The 19,894-nt window shown below is 40.1% G+C and overlaps 1 protein-coding gene and 1 long non-coding RNA gene across 2 annotated transcripts; both read right to left on the bottom strand.

Annotated features, from left to right (window-relative positions):
* Nucleotides 1-49: 49 nt before the first annotated feature.
* Nucleotides 50-5,471, bottom strand: LOC309634301. The gene is made up of 3 exons (XR_014247952.1): nt 2,733-5,471; nt 2,476-2,589; nt 50-1,786 (listed from the first exon to the last, which is right to left on the bottom strand). It is a non-coding gene; the product is annotated as an uncharacterized lncRNA (long non-coding RNA).
* An 11,765-nt stretch (nt 5,472-17,236) lies between these two features.
* Nucleotides 17,237-18,929, bottom strand: ACTL7A (actin like 7A). The gene has a single exon (XM_082403163.1). The coding sequence runs from the start codon at nt 18,747-18,749 to the stop codon at nt 17,427-17,429; it is 1,323 nt and encodes a 440-aa protein (XP_082259289.1). The 5' UTR covers nt 18,750-18,929; the 3' UTR covers nt 17,237-17,426.
* Between the last annotated feature and the right edge of the window lie 965 nt (nt 18,930-19,894).

Below are 19,894 nucleotides of genomic sequence, written 5' to 3'. Positions count from 1 at the left end.
AGTAACTATAGAAACATCTACTCTGATAGTGCTATGAGCTGAAAGTGTGTAAGCACAAACCAGCAAATTCCCATTTCAGGTAGCACAAATGGTTCCCAAAGGTGTCTTAAAACAAAGATACTAAAGATAGTAAAAGAATTATGTATCTATTTTACATATAACATTACCTCATCATTTTCCCATTATTTCCATTGTAATTTAAAAGAATATTTTGGTTTCAGGGCATAAAAATCATGTTTGATGATTTTTATAAAGAACTATTTTATAAAGGTCATAACCAAGCTGAGTGCATCCCATTTTCTCTCCAAGGCCTACAGTAAATTCAAGTTTCCTTCAATAAAATATTGACTAGCTAATTAGTAGTACTGTGGTTCTTCAGGATCTTGTGAATATTGACTGTGATGGCTGACCCAGATAATGATTATCAGACGAGCTTATAGAACTACTGCCATTTGGCAACTGACAGGTCCCGTTAGAGTTCAAAATAAATTTCAAAGCATCAGGATACAAGCACAAAAAACAAAGTTAACTATACTACACCATAAGGGCAGAACTTATAACCAGATCCTTCAATCAAAACCCACCCCACAAAAACAAAAGCTTTAAACCCTAAAATTTAAAAGACTAAAGTCGTTTATTTAATGAATATTCCAAAGGCACATATGTATACTTACTCAAATTATTTTGAACAGCTTAGTTCAATTGTTCTCTGTCTTCTATCTTCTGTTCCACCAGTTACTACTGAGAAGTACAAAAACTGCTTTTTAAGCCAGTAAGATAAGCTTAGGATTCCAGCTAATATTCAGGGCAGACAGGCCAGCTATGCTAGAACGAGAACTAAAACCATCTCCTAGTGAGTTCCTCCAGGATTCCGTGGAGTGAGCTCCATGACCCTGCTTTTGGGTGGGAGCAGGACATGCATCACAACAGATTTCCTGTGCTCTGTGAAACCCTTACTAGAGAACAAACATGTGCTCTTGGCATGGATGATCTGTGACAGAGGGGACAGCGGAGGCCCAGTCATACTCAGTGGACAGAGGGATTGAAGAAGAGTCCACAGGTTTAAGGAAAACCCTGTATCACCCAGACTACTGTGTCTCTTCTGCTGCAAATTAATTAGTGTCCCAGATGATAAGCTTAAATTAAAAAAAATAGGAAGTTAGGGTCAAATGTGCCAAAGGTGAGCATATATTCAAAATAGCTTCTTTGGATTAAATTGTCATTAAGACAGTAGGGATATTTGGTTTGACTTTTAAGGAACATTATTCATGGCAATATCCCATTTAAAATCACACTGCAATTAGAAATATAGCAACCTCCATGGCATTTACAGTTGTCAGAAAGCTTCACAATCGGTTTCATGATCAGAAAATAAAGCAAGATTTCAGTTTGTTTTCTTTACAAAATTGTTGTATTTCTGAAATATAAAGGATTGTTTGCTTTCTAAAAATGTCAGCTTTGCCACATGGTGCTCCAGAGATCTGACCTCAAAAGCTTCTCAAGTTTTACCGTCCACAGAATCTTTATTTGTAACTGAGACCCGTCTGTTGTTTTCCATTTGAAGCTGGAAAGAATTAAGACAATTAGTTTCTGCTTTACTTTTAAAATAAAAATTGCAAAATTAAATAGTATCTATTTTCTTTTGCATTTTCCTTTAGACTAATTTTTTAAATGTGAGTTTAAGATAAAGAAATTATCTTACCTTCTTCAGCAGTTTATAGCAAAATGAGAGAAGTTGGACCAAAATAGCCATTATGCATCTTGTCTTTGTAATACTCTTATCAACCTATAGTGACAGAAAGCAAGCAAATCAAATTCTTATAAGGACGTCTTCAAAAGACTTTATCATTTATTTAGTTTGAAAATGGTAAAAATTTCTTCATTATAGAAATCTAAGGGATCTCAAAGGGTATACAGATTAAGGCATCTGAGCTGACTTGATGACCTGAGGTCCCAGAACACAGAAGCAGGGATTGTTGCCCAAGTCTCATGCCAATTTCATGGAACCCCAGGAAGAATGGATGGAAAATCAACCTGTTCTATTTCAGATGGTTTAGGGGCTTCTCAAAGTGCACCAAATAGTGGCAGTGAACCCCTTTCTTTGCAATTCCTTGCACTCTACTTTTTTGCACTCAAACTCCCTAAAACAAACAACAGAAGCCCTTCACTCTGAGGGGTCTGTGCCCTAGTTAGTCAGGTGATGATGTTGGGATTTAAGGGTAGCTGCTCCGTGCTATGGTATTAATCATATCCAAAAAGCTAATTTACTTGGTGATCCTACTGCTTCCCGGGGTCAGTTACAACTGCAGATGATAAATGGTTCTTGCAGTCAAGGCAGGAAAAATGGAAATAAATTGTTCTTCTGTAGGTATTAACACTTTATTTGAAGAAAAAGGGGCTGGAAGCTAACCTAATAAAAAAAGAAGTGTGAAAGTTTCTCATGTGCTTTCCTGAATGTCCCACCCTCCCTTTTACCTTTAGAAACACTTGATTCTGCAAAGGTGTCTTAGTTACTGCCTGGAGCTGGTGGCATAGAGGAACAAGCTTGTTTATTTCCAGGAGAAGCATAAGCTTATCGTCATCTTTCAGCTGAAATGTAAATAAGGAAGTTATACCAACTCCAGTGAGATTCCATCTTTTAAATCTTAAATACATTTATACCTTAATAATATACCCTCAAAGTGGGTATTTATGACATCACCACCAGCACCAGGCAGGGATACGTGCATTACCTGTTTTGAGAAAGCTTGCACACTTGAAGCAAGCTTCAAACCCTCTTCAACAAAAACCTGGTAGAAAGGAAAAACATCACTACGTTAGGTGTATGTCATCTAGATAGTTGGTAAGAAATACACTCATGGATAATTTTCATACACAATTTAAAAAATAAAACCTAAACATAAAATGTCTGTCATGGAACTTCTTTGGTTTTTGTTGTATCCAGGAAAACGCAAGAGTTTAACTGTATTGAGAAGCAGATTTCCCAGACCTGATGCAGAATCAGTCCCTGCAGTGGCTCCCCTACACCGGGACACCTCCAATTACTGTGCAGGATCACACAGACATTTGATACTTAGCCATAAAAATTATGCCTGGGCTTTTAGATGGAGCCGAAGCTCATCTCATAATATCCCCAATTATAAGAGGGTGTTGAATCTTGGAACATGGGGTCAAAAGCATTAGAACATTCCTGCTTCCAGCTCAGCAAGATAGAATTTGTCACCTATACACATTCTTCAACTAGCCATTTGAGGGGATTATTTTTTCCCTATTCAGCATACATTGTACAATTTAGTGAGGAGAAGAGGATGATGGGAAAGAACACTGAAAAATACTTTAGAATATTCGGAATGATTATTTTTAAATGGTACACAGAATCTTTTAGAGTGAGAGATACCAGGGAAGTGAAGACTGAGCTTTAGGTGGCAGCAGGAAGAATGAAAAGAACAGGACAAATTTGAGAGTGATTTGTGAAGAAAAATAATAGATCTTGGTAATAAATTAGATAAAGCATATGAAGAGGAAAGAGGCAATAATTTCAGGGTTAACTTTAATTCTCTTTCCAACAGCCTTGCTATTATTGGATAACCTGATCTCAAGGTCAAATTGTCCTTCGCATCCTTCCCTATCCTTTAAAAGGGAAAACAATGCAGGCTTCTCATTGCGGTGGCTTCTCTTGTCGTGGAGCATGAGCTCTAGGCACGCGGGCTTCAGTAGTTGTGGCACGTGGGCTCAGTAGTTGTGGCTCACAGGCTTAGTTGCTCCGTGGCATGTGGGATCCTCCCAGACCAGGGCTAGAACACGCCTGAATTGGCAGGCGGATTCTTAACCACTGCGCCACAAGGGAAGCCCCTATTCCAACTTTTTAAAAAGGGAAAAAACTCACTTATAGTCAACTTTACAGAAAATTCCAAACGAAGTATTTTCTATAATTCTTCTGACTCTGTTGACAATCACCCTCTCAAGATGAAATCCCTTTCCTGAAGAGGCTCAGGTGAAAACACATGGGAATGCCAAAGGAAAACACATAACATTGATAAAGTGATAGAAATTTCAAATTTCAAATGCAAGAATGCCCTTGGTTCTAGAGAGGCAAACAGACTAACATGAGAGTCAGGGGAAATAAGGAAGGACTCTTGTAATCCACTTATCAATCTAAGCCTCTAGGTAAGCGAGGAGAATCAGAGCTAGGCCTATGTGGAATTTCATGAGACACATAGGGCAGAAGGGTGAGTGTCAGTATATGTGTCTCTCCCTGAATGCCCTAAATCATCAGGAATATGGGAGAAGAAAAGGAAACTAACATGTACTGAGAACCTGTAATGGTCTCAGCCCCATGACAGATGCTTTCTTATGTGTTATCTCTTTTAATCAATATCATTCATCCAATTCAATAATGAAGAAGCCAAAAACCTTTCCTCGCATTCAGGACAGTATAAGAGAAATACATTTGCTGATAGGATATTTTCACCTACTTGGGAAAACCTGAAACTTAATATTGCATCTAGTGACTATCAAAGCCCATTCTACTTTATCCCTATTTGGTTTTTTTTTCCAGTAAGATAACCAAAAAGCTCCAAAAAATGCTACTGCAAGTCCTCTAATTTTCTACCACTATCTATAGTATACATGTGCTGTGTGCACAGGTAAACACACAATTACAGTAAATCATTTAGAAAACTAGCTATTACCAACTTTTAGCCCAACTTTTATGCTACAGTATTAGCATAAAATGGAAATAAAATCTACCGCTAGTTGATGAATTAAATCCTGCGAAGTTTTTAGTGGACTCCCTCCCCTGAAATAAAATGAATTATTAATGAGGTAAGAAAAAATTATTGCCTGGAAATTGATTTTATATTAAAGTTTTAGAGCATTTCATGCATTAATATATCCCAAGTTTTGAAGAGTAATATTGAATAGACTAAAAATATTTTGAGTATTCTTAAAACAACCTTAATATTTAACTATTACTTCTTAAGGCACTTCAAAAAATTTCAGGTAAACATTATATATGTTCATTTTATAATGTAAAGAAACTTAAAACTGACAAGTTATATTTAAGTTTTATTTTTCCTTTTTAAGCTTTTTTATTTTGCTTCATAAGTTAAAGATATAAGACCTGGCAATATGTCTTAACTAAAAGGCCCTTGTTCCATAATGGAAAAAAGACCCAACCAAAAATCAGGAAATTCTCATTTTTTATTCTAATTTCAACTCTGGCAGGAATTCAGTTGTTTTTGATGAGGCATGTCAGTTAAGTTTCAATTCTGAGTCTATAAAATAATCATAATAATATTTGTGCTACCACTCTCATCAGAAGATTAGGGAATATCACATTGACAGCTACAAAGAAGAATTAAGTTCTGCCCCTTAATAGCTATGAGACGTGAGCAAAATATTCTTATTCTCTGATAACCTGTTGTAAGGATCAAATGAAATTATGAAGAAGAAACCACTTTAAAAACTATAAGGCACTGGTAAGTGTGAAATATTTTAAAACTATAATGCACTAGAAAATCTAAAATATATAAATTATAAAGAAATATGAGTAACTGCATATAAATGATAAAGAAATTATATAAATTGTTAAGACAACCTTAAACAATAGCCTGAAGAAAAGCTATAAGATTGCCCAGGAAAACTACAAAACTGGATACTGTGAAAACTAACAGATGAGTCTCAGAAAGAAGCAATTAGATGAGGCTGGTAAACCATCCTCTTAAGGGAAAACAGAAAAATTGTTTGGGAAAAAACAGGTATACCGACAGGGTGGGTAGAAAACAAAGCCAGCTTGAGATTTTACCACAATCATATTACCAAGACTTGCCAAGTTGGCACAAGATGTTATCTATTACCATTATTCCATTATCCATTCCCATCAAGAATTCTAATATATTGTCATCTATTTATTGTGTATATCTGCTCAGTCTCTTACACCTCAGGTGTACTGTTCAGAGTTTTGATTTTGATTCAGAAAGGCTGGTTTATCAGTCAGAGTCCATTAAGGAAAAACAAAAACCACAGCTGTTATTTTATCAGAGAGAGTTTAATATATGGAACTGGTTAACCAAGTACTAGAGGACTGAGAAGGCAGAAAGGGAACACAGAGAGGAACATTGAGATTGTAACTGTGGGCAGCCGCTTGTACCCCTAAGGCTGAAGGAACAAAAGGAAGAGTTTGGGATTCTTAGAATTTAGACGCTTGGAGGTGAGGCCCCTGCAGAGCTGGATCTTGAACCTCGAAGAAGGGGGTGGCAGCCAGCTGGTGCTGGTATTGCCGAGGGGGCAGGATGAGGCTGGGTCTAAGTGTATAGAAATAAACAGAAACTGGAACGAACAGCTGCTGCGGGGTACAGAGCTACTGTTGAGTGAAAGCAAGCGAACAAGGGAACAAATTCCTTCTCCTTCCTCCATCCAGCCTTGCCCTGTCCCTCTGGTGTCTGCTATTGTTGGAGCATAACGGCTGTCAAAGGAGGGGTGTTTTCTCAGGCCCCCCAGTCCCAGCATCACGAGCAGTGTATAGGAAGGGTGGGTTTGGAGCTGAGAGAGAGGCTGGAAATCAGCTCATAATCTTATTGGGTCTCGATTTCCTCAGTTATGAATGGAGATAATACTCTCCTGTATACTTCACTGGAATGTTTTGAAGGTTAGATGAGAAGGTAGATATAAAAGCATTTTACAAGCCATAAAAATAAAAACAACTGAGAATTAGCCTCCCATAAATACTTGAATTTCCTGTAATAGGTATTTCTTAGAAGAAATGTGATCACCTTCAGAACTAACGGTTTCGAGGCTAACAATTTATAATGCTTCCCCATGCCCTCCCTTATCCTCGTCTATTCAGATCATGTTAACATCTGAGATACCAACTTACGAGTCTTCTAGGGGAAATGCCCAGGAAAATTGTGTTTTTGCTTTGGTTGGCAAAGCATGATAATGTCATATGTGCAGGATACCACGTGGTACACAGTCACACGGCAGTGCTTTGAGCATGTGACATCACTGCTGAGAGCGCGCCAGGAGAGAACACACAGACCTGAGTGAAGGCGAGGCGGAGGGCCTGGAGTGTGCCTGCTGAGGCTTGAGCGGGCATGGAATTCCTGTGAAGTCTCTTGTTGACCTTGAACACATGTGCAAGTTTGCATTCTCCTCCATGATATGCACAGAATTGTTTTAATGCAAAAATTCTCACAAATCTTTGAGTACAGTCTGGTGCTCTGTGTGTTCTATAACCTCTTATTATATCCCCTCCCCCCAGGGTATGGCTCACTTATTTGGAAAGGACCAGGTATATATCACTGAGATTTTCTTTTTCTGTTTTTCCCCCATCATTACCTTGTTCTTCTGGAGAACAAGGACTGGAGAAAAAATTTGAGACTGGAGAAACTGGCAAAAAATTTGAGACTGGAGAAACTGGCAAATTAAAATCACATATGTGTTTGACACCATAATGAAAATGAAAGGCTATTTATTACTGGTAGAGATTTGGGTATTTGAAGTCATCAGAAGTATAAAATAATCTTTGCTGATTCAGTCTACTTTCTATTAGGTTGGTCAAATGTTCGTTCGTTATTTTCCGTAAGATGGCTCTAGTAGCACTTAGTTGTCTTTAACTTCACTCGAAACAATTTTGTTAGATTGTATGTGACAGCTGTCATATCCGCATGCATATAAAAAAAGACATTAAATTGGTGAATTTTTGTGTAGCCATTTTAACATTGAAGATGGAAGGAAAAAAGCAACATTTTCGTCATAGTATGCTTTATTATTTCAAGAAAGGTAAAAACGCAACTGAAATGCAAAAAAAAAAAAAGATTTGTGCAGTGTATGGAGAAGGTGCTGTGACTGATCAAACATGTCAAAAGTGGTTTGCGAAGTTTCGTGCTGCAGATTTCTCGCTGGACGATGCTCCACAGTCAGGTAGACCAGTTGAAGTTGATAGCGATCAAATGAGACATTAGTTGAGAACAATCAACATTATACCACGTGGGAGATCGCCGACACACTCAAAATATCCAAATCAAGCATTGAAAATCATTTGCTCCAGCTTGGTTATTTTAATCACTTTGATGTTTGGGTTCCACATAAGTTAAGCAAAAAAACCTTCTTGACCATATTTCTGCATGTGATTCTCTACTTAAATGTAGTGAAAATGTTCCATTTTTAAAACAAATTGTGATGGGCAATGAAAAGTGAATACTGTACAATAATGTGGAACAGAAGAGATCGTGGGGCAAGTGAAATGAACCACCACCAACCACACCAAAGGCCAGTCTTCATCCAAAGAAGCTGATGTTGTGTATATGGTGGGATTGGAAGGGAGTCCTCTATTGTGAGCTCCTTCCAGAAAACCAAACAATTAATTCCAACAAGTACTGCTCCCAGTTAGACCAACTGAAAGCAGCACTCGACAAAAAGCGTCCAGAATTAGTCAACGCATAATCTTCCATCAGGATAACGCAAGACTGCATGTTTCTTTGATGACCAGGAAAAAGCTTGACTGGGAAGTTCTGATTCATCCGCTGTATTCACCAGACATTGCACCTTTGGATTTCCATTTATTTAGGTCTTTACGAAATTCTCTTAATAGAAAAAATTTCAATTCCCTGGAAAACTACAGAAGGCACCTGGAACAGTTCTTTGCTCAAAAAGATAAAAAGTTTTGGGAAGATGGAATTATGAAGTTGTCTGAAAAATGGCAGAAGGTAGTGGAACAAAAGAGTGAATACGTTGTTCAATAAAGTTCTTGGTGAAAATGAAAAATGTGTCTTTTATTTTTACTTAAAAACCGAAGGCACTTTTTGGCCAACCCCATACTTAGGTTCTAGGTCCCAATTCTACTGCAAATGGTATCATGGCCTCTTATCAACAAGAGAAGACTTCAGTTCCTGTTCTTGGTTAGTATTTTTTTTCACTCTAAATTATTACATTACTAAGCAGAAGGAATATCTTTTTGTAAGTGTTGAGAAGGTTAGTAGTATTAGGAGAGAATGGGGAGTCACTACAATTTTCCCTCAGTTCTAAGACTATATCTTTATTAAAATCAGTTTAATGCCTTTAGTGTTGGGATCCTGAGTAGGGGTCTGGGAAATCCAACATGACATTAAATGTATAATTTTAAAAAATTGTTCTGACATACACACTTGTCAGTGCAGTGGCATACACTCATGCATACAGGCACATTACAGTTGAAGTTTGAGTCTAAACAGTCTACTTTGCATGTACATTTTAAGGATTCATCTGAATCATTTTTGACTATTGGCAGTTTTGCATTGTGTCTTGGGTACATTTTCATATTCCTTGCTTAAGAGCTGGAACTTTTTAGTCATCCTTAGGATTGACAGTATAATTTGAAAACAAATCCAAGGAAGATTAGCATTTCATCTGCATTTCCTATTGAATTATACCAAAAATGTTTTGTTTATTTGTTGGGGGGAGAGGATTCTCATTAATTAGTTTACATATTCCTCAACAAAGTTAAAAGCCCTAAAGGCTTTCTTTTGAAAGTTGGTTTAAAACTCTTTTTTTTTTTGGCCACAGGGGATCTTAGTTCCCTGACCAAGAACCTGGGCCCTGGCAGTGAAAGAGCTGAGTCCTAACCACTGGACCACCAGGGAATTCCCTAAAAAACTTTTGAAAGATCAGTTTGGTGCCAGAGTATTCGCCCTTCATGTGGATCCCTCAAGCATAGCAACTTCTTTCTAGCTTTGAAAAGGTGGCAGTTTTTACGGCTGCTATTTGCATTTCTGGCACGTGAGAGGCAACATTCTGAAATTTTTTCATTTAAATGCTACACTGTGGTAGCATTTTGATGACATTTGAAGTAGACTTTGTGGGAGCCTTGTCAAGTTTAACTTTCATGGCTTATATTACTACCAGGAATAAATTAACCACCTTCCGTTCCAGCTAAGTTCATATATGCAGACAGTTAACTGCTGTATCCCTAGATCCCCTTCTTCCTGGAGGCTGGCAAGCTGCCTTTGGTATCAGTCCCAAAACGTACACTTATTTCTGAGATGCTACAGTTCATCTCAGACCAGAGGCTGTTTAGTAATTGTTTAGTTTGTAATGTGACTAATCCAGTTGTGATTTCTGTCCCGTTTTCCTCACTGCTGGCTTGATGCTGACCTTCAGGTCAAGTTCAGTCACACCTTTCTCTAGGGTGGTCTAGTTGGCTTTATTAAAGGGCACTTCCATTTCCCAGCTGAGCCTTAAAGACTTTAAAATTTTGAGGCTCCTCATTATCAGAGTATGTATTATCCGTGTCCCTGTGTAGGAACACTAATGTAGATTGTGTAGGAAAGGAGAAGTTCTCATAATCCAAAAAGAGGCGAATGAGCTACTCACAAAATTAGTTCCTCCCAAATATTCCTCACCTGCCCCTTCCCAGCTAACAGTAGTAGGGGATCAGTGACTTGATGGGGCATTTTCTGATTGTTTCATGTTAAGATGCAACGTAGTACCATGCAGGTTGATGGCAAATCTTGCAAAAATGTAATCCATTTCATAAAATGGATTAACCTTTTACCAGAGTAGTGCTTAAATCATGGCCGAATTGGACTTAATATAATTGATAACAAAATTACTTCAAATGAGTATGATTTGACTATCAAAGGATTAAGAGAAGTCTTTGGAAAAATTGATAAAGCCCTCAAAATATTTTTGTGAAATGACTCTCTCTGTGTTGTGAAATTCAAACATGGAAATGTGAAAGATGTCATGTCCTGCTGTCATACAGTTTGTCAGAATAATTTCTTTCCTGCCAATAAGTCAATACTTGGTATTTATTCTTAGTTAAGTCTAAGAATCAAACATAATTGTAGTTATGCCTAATTTTTAAAAATAAGATACACTATTTTCAGAACTTGTTTCTTTTTTAAAAACAGATAAGGTGTCATTGAAAGTTTAGTTACTATTTAACATGAAATTATGGGGCTTGTTGACCCTGAATTTAAGTAGTCTTTTCCAATATTGTTAAATAAGCAAAACCTCTTGTGGTCTTTTTGTCTATATACAATAGGTTTTTGTTTGGGGGTGTAGAGAGTAGTAATTGTATGTGAAATTATAAAACTGTTATGATTAGTAGAGAAAATCTGGATTGTACAGAAAAGTATGGCAAAGAAAATTAAGATTTGATAATTTGTAGTCATACGTGTGTACCATGCATGTGTATATGTATAATGACAATTCATGTTTTTAAAACATTTTATCTTGAGCATTTTTCTCACATTTTAAAATATTCTTGTAAAATAGTTTTTCATGTCTGTATGGGTCATATATATAGGTGTACCCTGAATAATACTGAGAAAGAACGTCTCTCTATATGTATTTTCTCATGTCTCTACTTCCTGTATATGATTTCTACTTAAGTAAGAGACTCCATAAATCTAACTGAAAGAGGGCCTGCGAGTTTTATCTAACGGTGACAAATTTCCCCCAACCATCGCCCACCTCTTCCAGTTATTTATTTATTTTTTAAGTACAGACATTTTTATTGATTAGTGTGTTTTTAGAAATTTTTATTATAAGTATTTTCTGTCCATTAACTTTACTTACTGAATACACACCAGCACTTTTTTTTACTCTTATAATTGAGGTAAATTTGACATACAGTGAAATGTACAGCTCTTTTGTGCATAGTTTGGTGAAATTTAATACATGCATACGGCCTCGTAAGCACCACGACTACCACCCCCTCCCATTTGAAATACAGAACATTCTTTCACTTTGAATCACTCAGTGGGCATTTTTCTCTTCAACCCCCCCCCACATGCCTAAAGTTGAAGTGGAATTCCTCTTCTTGGGGCAGGGCCTCCAGGCTGTGTTTGCTCTGACTGGGAGGTTGTTAGGGTCACAGAAACATTAACTCCGGTTCTGATGGTCGTGTAGTAGGTACAAAGCCCCGTCCCTAGTGTTAGTTTAGAGTTACTGTCTCAGCTCCCACCAACATGAAAGAGTGTGTCTGTCACATTTTCTCTTTCCTTTCAGGTGCTGAGCTTTTTACACCACCAAAGATCAACAAAAGAACCCGGTGGAAACTGAGCCTTCTAGAGTGACTCTGACCCCAGTTAGGAGGGCTCTGGCAGAGAAGGCTGTTTTCCTTCCACTCCTCACTCCTCGAGGCCTGGCTGCTGGGAACTGGGGAGAGTAAGACCATCTACCTTAGCATTACAGAGAGCTGCTCTGTGCAGCAGACCTCAGCAGACACCAATTCTATTTTATTTTGCATATAATCTATTTTTTTTTTTTTTTTACTTTTAAAATTTACTTATTTATTTATTTTTGGCTGTGTTGGGTCTTCGTTTCTGTGCAAGGGCTTTCTCTAGTTGCGGCAAGCGGGGGCCACTCTTCATCGCGGTGCGCGGGCCTCTCACTATCGCGGCCTCTCTTGTTGCGGAGCACAGGCTCCAGATGCGCAGGCTCAGTAGGTGTGGCTCACGGGCCCAGTTGCTCCGTGGCATGTGGGATCTTCCCGGTCCAGGGCTCGAACCCATGTCCCCTGCATTGGCAGGCAGATTCTCAACCACTGCGCCACCAAGGAAGCCCTTGCATATAATCTTGTTAGCAAGGCTTTAAGCTTTAACCCATATAGCATCATTTTGTAAAAATTACTGTTCTTCTACTTAGTGCTAATTGAGAGCATATTTCTGGTATTTATGGTAATCAGGACATTGGGTTTCATTCCCAGTTACAGGTCGGAATCATATTGGGACCGTAGACAAATCACAGAATTGATCTGTGCCTCAGTTAATTGGGAATGTTTCGTGGCTGCTACCTCAAAAGTGTGAAGAAAAGTAAAATAATGTTTTTAAATTGTTTTATGTTCCTTGAGGAAAGCCTTATATATAAACAACATGGCTATTAGTGCTTCCAACATTTGGTCGAATTTAATCATTTAAATGACTTCACCTTGAACTAAAGCAGAATGAAAAGCGAAATCTATCCTTTGATATTCTAAGCTTTCCTATGCTGACAGCGATTATTTTGTAATATCTTGCCAGGTCATGTGCTTCCAGTTATAACTGGGTTGAGCCTCCTATCACTACAGTGTCCATACGGACTGTTTTTATGGCCTGTGAATGTTCTGCTAGAGTTAGCAGTGTCAGAGCTGGAACAGATTAGAATTTCTGAAACAGTATTGCGTACGTTTGGGATGGTGAGCTGTGTGCATCATAGGCATGAGCGGTAGTAAGTTACTCCTTTTTCTCCAAATGTTGCTTCTTTTAACATAATGTTTTTGTCAGTATCTAGGTCATTTCATTTATTTTTCTTCATGGTGCTTAACTGACCTCTGTCTTTTAGTTATTTTCTTTGGAAGAAATGAGAATGTTAGCTCTTTTTGGTGAGTCTAGAAAAAAGCTCAGTTCATTTGGACAGTAGTTTGTGGCTGACTCTTGGGTAAGGTTAACAATCTCTTTCATGCTTTTAATACCAGAACCAGACCTTTATTACTCTACGTAAACTAACAGGAAGTCAGAGTATAGGTATACCCAGAATTGTGTAACTAAAGAAGGCTTTTCCTAGTATAGCAAAATGTAAACCTTAGAATCTAGGTGTGTTTACTGTATAATTCAATTTTTCTGTGTGTCTGAAAATTTTCACAAAATAATAGAAAAAGAAGAAGATCTATAATTAAGTGCCCAACATTGAAAGGCTGCAAGTGCTTTGTGACTACTCTTTGGTGTGGATTAATGAACATGGTAACTTATATGACACTTTAATATATTATAGTGCTCTTGCTATGGATAATAGTAAAGGGACCCACGCTGATGTGTTGGAAATAAAAGTAAATGTGTCTGTTGATAATTGTGTGACTTTGCATGGATGTTCACTTTCCTTGAAATAATGTATTGAAGCAGCAAAAAAGAATTTGTGTGAATACAAATTACTATCAATTACTCTATCCTCTGAGCAAGATGGAATTTTATTCATTTGGAGAAGTAGCTGGTGGGAGTAGACCTTCCAAATTGAAGGCAAAATCAAGGGCGAATTTATGGGGGAAAATGCTGTGTATGGGCAAAGGAGAAACTCCTGGGAGTGACGAATGCTTAATTTGGGGGAAAGATTCTGTCAACTTCTAGAGAAGAGTATATAATTCTTCCCCCAAATTTGGGATCTTCCCAAATTCATGTTGCAGGAAGCTAAAAGCCTCAGTTATTTAGTTTGTTCCATGGAATCAGCTTTGTTCAGATGCTCCAGACATCAAGAGGAAACTTGCAGAGGATTGTCTCCTGTAATCAAAGTGTATTTTATATTTAGACTTTTTTAAAAACTGAGGCAGGAGCTAATGTTTTTATTATGCCTTTATGAATATAGCTTGGTGTTATTTCTTAGCACTGCTGCATATTTTAAAATAAATTTATTTTTCACATATATCTACATATATACACACATATATTTATGTGTATATATACATACATGTGCACACATCTGAGGGATTTTTCATAGCCATAATTGAAGAGGATGTTTTTAAAAATAAATAAAACTGACGATTCTTAGTAATTTAAGGTGACTACACGTTTGGGAAGAAAATTAGCTTTTTTTCCTCCTCCCATGCCAGCCCATAACCTTCTTTGCTTCACTAGAAGCACCACCTGGACAAGTCCTTGGGAGTCTTTGGCTGTCCTTCCTTGTCTGTCATATTTAGTAGCAACTGAGTTGAGGATGAACATCTTAGAAGCTAGGTAACCATAAATGTCTGAGATCTGTAGACAAACCAAAGTTAATATGGTGATGTTTGGCAACCCTGAAGGCCTGCTCTTGATTCCTATTTTCTCTGTGTTCCCTAAGCCCTTGCCTATGCTTCATGCTTACACTAGGCTGTTCCACCATTATTCTTACTAGCTTTGAAGTCCCAGGAACTTCAAGACCAACAGATGTCCTCTTGGTATACGGAAAGAACGAAGTCATGGGTCCACTCATCTTAGCGTCCTTGAACAAAGTCATTGAATCTCACTGAATCTTGCCTTTCTACAACCTTGTGTGCCCACTGGGCTAACCTGGGTTTCTCAGTCTCGACACTGTTGATATTTTGGGTTACGTCATTCTTTGCTGTCCTATGCCTATAGGATGTATAGCAGTATCCCTGGCCTCTACACATTTGATGCCAGTGCTACGTACCCTCTACTCCTGTTATGATAATCACCAATATCTTTAGACATGGCCAAATGTCCCTTGGGATTCAAAATTGTCCTCAGTTGAGAACCATTGGGCTAAGATGACGTCCAAATACTTACTAAAAACTATTCATCTTTTTTTATGTGTGAGGAGGATTCTTTTTTTCTGCAAGTGTGATTTACATGGATCAAGTGAGAGAATTCATAAAAGTGCTTTGAAAGAGATTACACAGTTGTTTAGCCTTATAGTGGTATTTTTCATTTTAAAATGCAGTATAGCATTTGGTCCTAGGATGGCCTGGGAGTTCCCATTCTCCAGAACCACCTCCCATGCCTCCCCTTCATCAAGACCCTCACCTTTTGGGGGGTGATCGCCTGGGGGTTCATAGATCCCTTAAGGGATCTAAAATAGAGTATTTCTGTAATCCTATGTATTTTATTTGATGCAGTTAAAAATATTATTCTATTATTCTGAAGGGTCCATAGGCTTTACCACCCTGCCAAAGAGGTCCAAAGGTTAAGAATTAACCAAACTTCAACCTGCCCATCAGTGAATGTTCATAGAGTGTTGACAGTAGTGGTTTGGGCAGAAACTGAGGTGAACAAGGCATACCTCTCTCAAGTCAATGTACCCAAATCCTAGCTGATTCCCTGATCCTCCAGGGTAAGGCTTAGTCCTTGCTGACTAAGCCCTTCTGTGGCTATTTCTGCTTCTCTACTCTAGCTTGCTGGTGCCAGGCAGCTGTGCTTACTTACCAGGCCTCCAGGGTGGGGCATTTTGGTCTTTGAAGGCTGTCTAGACAAACCTGGAGGCTATGAGGGTGGTTCTGTAGGGTTTCTCCCTGGGAATGGTAGTAATGCCATCGCTCTCCTGTGAGTGATTGAATGTGTGTGTCTTTGAGTGTACGTGTGGCTCAGGATCATAGTAAGGCATTTGGGCTCCTTTATAAGAGGTAGAATTCTACAAGATAATACTAGCTAACAGCCCTTGTGATCACCTCCTGGAGGCCACACACTGGTATTCAGATGTTTACCTCTGATATTTACATCAGCTGTGTGAGGTAGGCATTTGAATTCAATTTTACAGGTGAGCAGACTCAGGTCACACAGCTAGTTGGTAGCAAAACAGTTTCAAATCGCAGAGCCCATGTTCTTTCCACTATTTTATGCTGCCTGCCAGTGTTGGAGACAGGGCAGAGAATGTACTGGGGACTGTTCTAAAAAACTGAAGGTCCAATTATAAACTGCCCCACAGGAATACCACAGAACATGCTGGGCTCTGGAAGGGCTTCCTGGACCATGAGGATCTTTACGTTCCTTCAGTCCCTTAGTTGGGTTAGAATGACCAGCATGGACCAGCCTCCCACAAACCCACACTGCAGAACTGGCAGCCTTTATCCTGCACCCGTTCCAGACTCCAGTTGTATACCCTGCAGGTTGATGAGGAATCCAGTCTGGTCGGAGATGAGCATCTGCTGCTTGAAGTGTCTGGAGAATGGCTGTGGGTTGCATCCTCATGACCTTAGTGCTGATAACCCAAGATAAATCTGCCCCCAATTTTTTAAAGGGGGAAATCTATATAGCACCTATTCCCTGAAGAGTTTTTCCCTTAAGATATACATATCTTGTTCATAATACACCAGGTTTCAGCAGCCAGTCACCATGATGTCTTGGTAAGAACTGGTATTGAGACATAAATGACTATTGGAACTAAAAGAAAGTACAGTTAAAGCAGGTGTCAGACATCTTCGTCAGCTCTTTCCAAGCCTTCAGAGTCACTGATCAAGTGTGAAATGCACTCTGCTGCTTTGTGGGAGACTGAACCATTACAGCATACTTCCTGTTGGTGTTTATTGAAAGGGATCTTCTTATATGCCACAACAGCATTTACTCTATCTATCTAATCTATCTTTATCCCACTCCCCCTTCCAAGCAGAGTTTAACAATACTGTAGTACCTAAAGTGGAGAATATACAAAATAAGGGACAGAATAATTTTAGAGGTAGTTTCTCCCCCAAATACTTAAGCAATCAACCTATAAAGCACGTCTTTTTGGTCCATAATCATTCCCCCCTTCTCCCCCCACCCCCCCGCTGTTGTTTTGGCAAATGGACATTTTAAGGCAGATGCTGCATGTATGAAGTTCTCATTGCGTGAGGAAATAGAGAAACACACTGTGGAGGGAAACGTGAGGATTGTTTAATACTGCAGGAGTGAAACGGCTGGCTCAGCTCTCTGTGCATGGGATGGGTGCTCACCCAGCAAAGCTGATGCGTGGCCACCACAGAGATCATGCTTCATCGGAGTTCAGAAGCACCTTCTGTAGAGGAAGAAAGGCCCGTGTTCCTCGTACTCAAAGCGGTGGACCCACAGTGGTTGGAAGCCCTGAAGCGATGCCAGGATGGAGCCACCCGTCCACACTGCAGTGTCTCTTTCGGGCAACACGTTTACCTGGGGGGTGTCATTAGGACACATGCTGTTCAGCTCCTTCTGCAGCCGGTTAGGGAAACCGCTGAGCATGCTGCTCCCCCCACAGAGTAGGATATTCCCCATGAGGTCTCGTTTGAGGGCGATGTCACACTTGTTAAGGCAGGACACTGTCTGGGTGTGGAGGCCCAGCTGCATGGACTCGATCAGAGAAGGCTTGAAGAACATTTCTGAGCAGAGGAACCTTTCCTGGCACAGGTATATCCCCTGCCCATCCGGCAGGGTGTACCGGATCGTATGCTCAGTAGCTGGGACTTTCTTCTCTTCAGTGGGGTCCAGGGCCACAAAGCAGCATTTCTTCTTGATGTCCTCCACAATGCCCAGCTGGTCCTCAGTGAAGTGTTTCCCCGAATTGTTCATCAGGCCCATCAAGTAGGTTGTCAGGTCAGAACCTGCATAGTCCAGCCGTCCGGTGATGCTGGGCAGAGGATAGCCCTCGTAGATGGGAACCACGTAGGACACGCCGTGGCCAACCTCCACGACCAGGCCGGAGGTCCTTCCGTAGGAGTACATGGACAGGCGAGACTGGTAGGCGATATGCATCGCAGGAGCTCTGAAGGTCTCGAACAGCATTTCAGCGTACTTCTCTCTGTTGGTGTGTGGGCTCAGGGGTGGGTCTGAAACCAAGACCGCGTGCTCCTCCGGGGCAATCTTCATCTCCTGATGGAAGAGGTAGTCCCAGATATCCTGCACTGTATCCCAGTCCACGATGACGCCATGTCGCAGAGGATTAATTAGCTTGAGACGAACCTCCGGGTTCACAAGCTCGTGCCCCACGAATGTCTCCTTGCGATTGTCCCCGGTTTTGGCCGTCTCCATGTAGGGTTTGCCCACTGTGGATGAGATCACGTGGGTGGGCTTTGGCAGCCCGGCAAAGCCACATTTACAGTAGCCCGTGCCAAGGTCCACGACCACTGCTTTGGTCAACTCTAGCTTGGACTTCTTATTGACCACAGGTGATTTCGTAGGTTCTTCCGGCTCTGAATGGTTACGGCGAACCCACACTGCCCGCTTCGCTGGGCCGTCCTTTAAGGAGGCAGTCTGGAGGACCTGTGTCTGCAGGGAGGCCTGTTCACCCATTCTCTCGGAAGGCCCGTCCCCTATGATTGCCACCTGTGGAGCCCACACGCTCTTAAGAGCCATTTTGCTCTCAGAAATTTCCTCAATCCCACTGGCCTCAAGGCCTGAAAGGCTTAAAGCAGAGGGCAACTTGAGAATTTCCCCAGTGATGACATCACTGATTATGACATAATCCAGTGTCCCAGGGCTTTCTAGATACTGGGAACCTTTGTCCTGTGTTAGGGTAGATTTGAAAGCATTTTTAAAGTGACTTACTTTTTTCTAAATTTTGTAATAAACCTGGTTTATCCAATCAATTAATATTTATTGAGTGCTTGCTATGTGCAAGGCAGGCAGCAGTGAAAAAGAAAGACAAAAATCTCTGCCCTTGTAGAGTTTACATTCTAGTCAGTGGGGATTGGGGAGAGACAGACAATAACCAAAATAAATATATGTTAGAAGATGTTAATGGCACAAGAGAAAAGCAAAGCAGGGAAGGCTGGGGGGAGGGTGGCTGTGTCTATGTGCCATGTATTTTTCTCCCTGAGATGGTGACACTTGAGTGAGGACCTGAAGGAGGTGAGGGAGAGTGCCATGTGTATATCGGGGCACAGCAGGTGCAGACGACTGCGGGTTAGAGCAGGGTCTGCAAACGCAGGCCTGCAGCCTGTTTTTTTAATAAAGTTTTATTGGATCACAGCCATGCTCATTCATTTACATATTGTCTATGTCTGCTTTTATGCTGCAACCTCAGAGTTGAGTCATTGCAATAAGTACCGTATGGCCTACAAAGCTGAAAATGAGTATCGACTATCCTGCCCTTTACAGAAAAGGTTTGCCGATTCCCAAGTTAGAGGATTCCAAGAAGACTAGTGTGGCTTCAGTGGAGAGAGCAAGGAAAAGTAGAGCTGGGAGAAGGGGTGGAGGAGGGAGAGCAGCTCACATTAGGCCTCATAGGCCATTGCTAGGACTTTGGCTCTAACTCTGTGTGAGGTCAGAAAGCACTAGAGAATTTTGAGCAGAGAGTTGACACCATCTGATTTAGATTTTCGCAGGACCAATGGCTGCTATGGTGACCGTGCCGAGCACTTCTGTCCCACTTATTTCTTAGGGCAAAACCTGCAGAAGAATTATTTTTGGACACACATTTGCACACATACTCCTCCTTCGTCCAGGTCATTGGGTTGACAATGAAATTAGACCCTACAGTCCCACTGACGAGAACACTG

This window comes from Balaenoptera borealis (genome assembly GCF_965194805.1).
Source record: "Balaenoptera borealis genome assembly, chromosome: 8".
NCBI classification, from domain to species: Eukaryota; Metazoa; Chordata; class Mammalia; order Artiodactyla; family Balaenopteridae; genus Balaenoptera; species Balaenoptera borealis.
Note: the sequence above shows the minus strand (reverse complement) of the source record. Positions and strands in the feature narration are given on the sequence as shown.

Coding starts and splice junctions, on each gene's coding strand:
- ACTL7A (XM_082403163.1), bottom strand. CDS start 18,749: ATGGCTCTTAAGAGCGTGTGGGCTCCACAGGTGGCAATCATAGGGGAC.